This window comes from Monopterus albus, unplaced genomic scaffold (genome assembly GCF_001952655.1).
Source record: "Monopterus albus unplaced genomic scaffold, M_albus_1.0 scaffold325.1, whole genome shotgun sequence".
Taxonomy (NCBI): Eukaryota; Metazoa; Chordata; class Actinopteri; order Synbranchiformes; family Synbranchidae; genus Monopterus; species Monopterus albus.
Window position 1 is genome coordinate 273,594 of NW_018128205.1, and position 5,714 is coordinate 279,307.

Genomic DNA, 5,714 nt, shown 5'->3' on the forward strand with positions numbered 1-5,714 from the left:
GGGGAAAAACCAAACACCCCCCCCCCCCCAGCTCAGAGTAAACAAGGGACACAGCCAGTGTTAGGTAAAGAAATCACTACATGGTTCTCATTTTTACACAAAAAGTTAGATTCTTCATAATGTATTTATTATTTCATTGAAATAGGGGTCTAAATAACTTTTTACATGTATTTCAAATGTGCCACCCCTCTCTGGGTCTGTGTCCCAGCCTGGCCACCCACGCAGAATTTCTTAGATCTGCCCCTGGCTGTGAGAAACATAATATAAATGTGAATAAAGGCAGGTGCAGGTGCTGGTGCTGGTGCTGATGAGGCGCAGCAGCGCCCCTCCTCCTCCGTCTGCACCGTAAATCTTATTTATGAATGCCTGCCGCTCACGGGCGTGTGCACGCAATTCCTTATCATCATCATTATGTTTTAATAATTACAAGATAGCAGACACTGATTATAGCCGATGTTCGGGTTTGTCCCGGACCGTGCAGCGCCCGGTCAGTTCGGTTAAGCCCGGACTTTAATTCATGGTGGTGGATCTGCTGGTGACAGGCTGCTCTGCTTAATAATACTGGGTCAATACACCGAGCACCGCTGCACCCCATCACCCGGAGGAGCTGTCCCACAAGGTAAGCACGCCACCTGGTTAGGCATAAGTAAAATGTCCGCTTATATGCTGTTTCTATGTCCGTGTCAGCTGCTAGCTACTCCGGGCTGACCACCCGCAGCATTCCTGACGTGTTTTATTCCTTACATGCTGCTCAGAACGCAGGCCGGCCACACGTTATCATCATTATTATTAGCTAGCACTGATCCTGGCTGTGAATTAGCCTGTATAGAATTCATGTCTAGCCCGAAATTACTTCTCTCAGCAGAAGCGTGGAGGAGAGACGGTAACTGTGAACATCCCGTGTGATATTCTGGTGTTTCTTGGTGAAATCACCGCGGGTAATTCTGCTAGCAAGTCCGGTAGCTACAGCGACTGACGCTGCTAGCAGGTCGGTTAGCAACCGCGGCTAACATCGCTAGCAGGTCCGTTCGCTTCCTACTGCTGCCCCTGGAGGCAGCCAGGCGGCCGTTGTACCCCCAACTACCAAGCAGACCAGCTCGAGCCACCGAAGTCTGTGGGGCTGTGGAGGAGAAACAATGCTCAGTTAGCCCTCTTGTTTCGACGAGTAAAAATGGTTGATTTTATTGTGTCGACCTTGAAAGTAATAGGAAGATGGCATATTATTTATAGCAAGCTAGCTAACTGTTCAGGTGATGTTAGCTAGCTCGGTTATATAACTGGCAGCTTTAATAAAAACGCAAAAGCTTAAGTATTTTAATTTTATACTCCAGGTTTAGGTTAATTGTGCAAAATGACATCCCTGCATTTATTCTGCACCCAAACTGGAAAATCGCTATCTAGGCATGTTAGCATTCCTCATTGAAAACAATGGGATCTGTTAGCCAGAAGCTAGCAACAGCCGGAGGTACCGAGCGGCCTACATGAGCCCGGTGTTGTGTCGAGATCTATTCCTCCGTCAACATGTGTTTCCCCCCCAACCACAACCGCGGAGGGGGATAATACTAAAAAAACAGATTTAACAGGGGAAACGCATCCTGACGGAGAAACATAGTTCAACGCAAGACCGGCTGCACAGGGGCCTCCGCTGCAGGCGAAAAAAAAAGGGCGGGGTACAATCCGTTTTAAGTTGTTGTCCCGCCTCCTGCCGAACTGGAGTGTAGCGTTCCCAGCGCCTGTCCTCAGCACACAGAGGGCATTATTTAACAACAAGTTACCACGTGTTTGACTGGACCTCATTACATCACAATAAGGATGGTTTTATCCCAGAAACTGTTGTTTCTGGCTCCTGAATAAAATTTATACCAGGAGCCCAAATCCTCAGAGCCAACTGATTAGTCTGTTAATTGATTAATAGAGGATTAATTGTTACAACATTTCATAGTCTTGCTGTCCAGTGAAAACCTAGTATGCTATGTCCAGATTTGGTTATGGTAAATTCTGGTTTTTCTAATAGACTTTACGGCTTTACAGGCAGAGCTGTTTCTTCAGCTAAGCAAACCAATTTTAAAAACATTGGATTCATTGTAAAATACTTTGACCTGAAAGCAGAGTTGATATAAACCTATGGAAATCTTATAAAAAATTATCAATTGCTGTATATTAAGCTTCCCAACGGGTGTAGGTGTAGGTGTTTTATCCCAGAAACGCTTCGGTTTCTGACCTCATCTGTACAGGAGCCAAAATCCTCATGGCTCCATCAACACAGCAGCAACAGCTAGTCAGTGAATTGATCAATAGAAGATTGACATCTATTTTGATCCTGAGGTATTTTTCAAGATAAAAGCAAAACATTTACCAGTTTGTCAAATGTGAGAATGAGTTGTTTTTCTTGGTCCTGCACATGGATGGATCCCTGTATGGGTGTAACGGGTAGAGACCCAGGGTTGTACTTTGTGTGTCCATTTGTGCTCTTTCTCTGTCTTCCCTTTGTGGCTTTTGGTGTCTCTTTGCAATGGTTTTGTATCTTATTCTACTTGTGCATCCTTTTGTACCCGTTCTTTGTCGTTGTGGTTCTTTTGTGGCCATTCTGATCTGAACATTTGTGTTTCTTTGCCTTTCGTACTCATTGTGTGTCCTATGAACCTTTGTACATTTTGTGTCCAGTCGATCGTCTCCAGTCTAATAATAATAATATTGATAATAATAATCACCTTTATTTCTGTTCTCGTATGTGTCTGCATTTTGTTCTGTGCAGAAACCCTGTATATTGAACAAGTTCTCATCTGTCTTCCTCCTGCCCAGGTGTGTTGCCGGGGGCAACATCTGCCTGACCATGTCTTTGTGAGTATGGGCGGGGCTACCTGGCCCTGAGGCAGTCGGGAGGAGGAGTCTCAGCCCTCAGCCCCCCCTCCTCCTGTAACGGACCAAACAGAAGGACATACAGACGGACGTGGCTCGCCCCTCCCTCCCCCTCCTCCCCTGTCCTCCCTGTTCTCTCCCCCTCCACTCCCTGTCTCCTCCCCACCTCCCTCCCCCCTTGGCCACCATGCTGTGGTCACGCTGCTGGTGGAGACCCTGAGGAAGCAGACTCTGGAAGGTGACCCTGCTCAGCCGGGGGACTTCTATCTGGTGAGTCTGTCCTCAACCTGCAGCCTGACCTGCTTTAGCTCCCTCTGGGCAGAGCTCAGCCATGCTCAGTCCACACATGGTCTGGTTCTGGAAGAGAGTATGAACCAGGGCCTCAGCTCCTCCAGCGCACCAGTTTTGACAGCTGTGCTTGTTAATGAATGCCAAGTGAAACCTTTGAGAATCTTTTCCTACTGCATGAGAAACAACATTTACTGTAGATCTGTGAAGTTTAAACTGATCAGTTCTTGCAGCTTCTCAGCATCATAACTAAGCATAAACTGATCAGTTCGTGCAGCTTCTCAGCATCATAACTAAGCATGTTTCACACCCGTAGTTTGGTCGATTTGGTCCAGATGATTCACCTTTGTGTTTTAGTTCTAGTCCATAAATGTAACTGTCTGATCAGACTCTATTGTAAGTCTCAAATACGCTCTAGCTAACCCACTCCAACTGAGAGATGTGTGCTCAATTCCACAAGATGTCTTTATACACAGAATCTATGGGCAAGCAAACACACACAAAATATCAGGAGCACTGTTGACTATCACACGGCACAGACTTGATTCCTTCCTGAATATTTGAGGGATAAAATGATGCATGGTACTCATGGTAGTGTCAGAATACAATAGACTTGATTCTTATTTTGCCAAATCCTCAGTCTAAAACCCCAAAATATTTATTTTTACAGTCATGTAGGACCAAAAATTAACTAAGTCTCATATCCAAGAGCTTTGGATCAGCTAGTGTTTTGCTGGTTAACTCTCAAAATAGCTGCTGAGTAACTGAAGCTGCACTTTTCCCAGACATCACCAGGTGGTGCACCACAATAAGCTCATCCAGGTTAACTTCCTGTCCACTAATCTTTGCTCCACCAGGAACAACAGAGGGCTTTTCCTAACAGTTTTTAATAAACTAAAGATAAACTAGCACGTTAGATTTTTGCATGTCTAACCTCCTGGACCTGATCACTGAGCATGTTTAAATAATATTACCATGACTTTATTTATAAGTCACATAGAGACGAGCTGTGAAACCAGTCAAAGGTGCAGATGTGGAGCTCTCACACATCAAGAAATGTTTAAGACTGAATCATGAATGTTTTCAATGACTTCTAAGGCACAAAAATGAGTTAGAATAAAGTCACATTAAAATAGTGTTTATTGATTGATTTCTTATTTTTTTCTGCTGTAGTTGTGCATATACAGAGTGAACCTGATTTGTTATAGCATTGAACTGTTCAGTAATATTTTCAGTGATGATCGCTAAAGATCTGGACATTTTTCTAGTTGCCTATGCCATTTGTCTTGTAGTTTGTGTCCTTAAATGTTTGTTAAATTGACAAAGTCAGGAGTCACACTTTGAGCTGAGTCTGTGCTAAAATAAAATGGTACCATACATGTGGAGTAAGGACATTCTAAAAGGTGTTGAGCTGGACCCCAGACGGTTACCGTTGGCGTTCAGTTTTACTAGTATGAAAAAGAGGCTTCCAGGGATGTTTTACAACACATAGGATGACTGTGTTAGTAATGACATAAGAAGTGCTGTTTCTCTCTTCGTCTTTCAGTCCCTGCTGGACCCGAAAACCCTCGGAGAGTGCTGGGCCCCTGATGGCTTGATGCCTGGTGAGCGATTGAGGTTTTGTTCCAAATAAATGAATTACTTGCTCTAAACAAAGAAAAGAGTTCTCCACTGCTTCAGCAGTTCATTTCCTTAAAGATGGAAGCAGATTAAAGCAGAGGTGGAGAGATCTACAACAGGAGTGCAGCCATGACTTATATTAGCGACTTGGCTGCCAGTTTTGGAGCAGACTTTATCTTTTAGTGAACTGAGACAAGATCATTACCTTATCAAGTGGGGTGGGGGGTGTTATTTCCATCTTTGTCTGCACAGGTTGCTGGATATTTTACAGCAGATGTCACTTCTTGTTGTTTAGCTTCAGAAATCCATTTCCATAACGTATTACAGTCCTACACTTCCCATAATGCATCTTAGCAATATGTTGTGAAAAAGGGGAATTGAATAGCATTATCAAGTATCTAGCCGTCCCTGGTAGGCTAGTGGTTAAGGCACAGCGCTCTTGCCGCTGCGGCCCAGGTTCGAGTCAGGGTTGCGTCAGGAAGGGCGTCCGGCGTAAAACACCTGCTAAATGTCAACTGGCGAGTCATCAGTGTGACAATTCGCTGCGGCCACCCCTAAACGGGAAAAAGCAGAAAGTGACTTTCTAAAGTCAGAGCTCTTTATTGCCTGATAGCGAGGCTTATGTGAGGGCATCACTACAGTGAATGCCACATGACCATTCCTCTGTGTGTGTCCTCAGAGAGCAGCTACTGGCAGCTCTGCCCTCCCTCCAAGTCCAGCCTGCAAGGGGGGTTACTGAGCTCTAGTTTCCCCCCTGGCCCTGTGCCCCTGGTGCCCCCAGATGCTCACCTGCAGGAGGGGGGCGACCCCCTGGACAGCGCCCCCTCTCAGCTGCAGCAGCATCAGCTCCAGGCTCCCAGCACCTCAGCATCCGAGCTGTCCCTTCCCGGAGCAGAGGCCCCTTCTGGCCTTGGGCCCCCTCCCCCTCCTCCCCCCCCCCCAAAACG

At 45.8% G+C, this 5,714-nt stretch overlaps 1 protein-coding gene across 1 annotated transcript in view; it reads left to right on the forward strand.

Moving 5' to 3' along the window:
- The first annotated feature begins 248 nt into the window (after positions 1-248).
- Positions 249-5,714, forward strand: part of fam53c (family with sequence similarity 53 member C) — a 12,776-nt gene continuing 7,310 nt past the window's right edge. The window contains exons 1-4 of the mRNA XM_020624301.1: positions 249-619; positions 2,803-3,129; positions 4,694-4,751; positions 5,447-5,703. Coding sequence (XP_020479957.1) covers positions 4,745-4,751; positions 5,447-5,703 — 264 coding nt within the window. The 5' untranslated portion in view covers positions 249-619; positions 2,803-3,129; positions 4,694-4,744. The remainder of the gene's footprint in view (positions 620-2,802; positions 3,130-4,693; positions 4,752-5,446; positions 5,704-5,714) is intronic.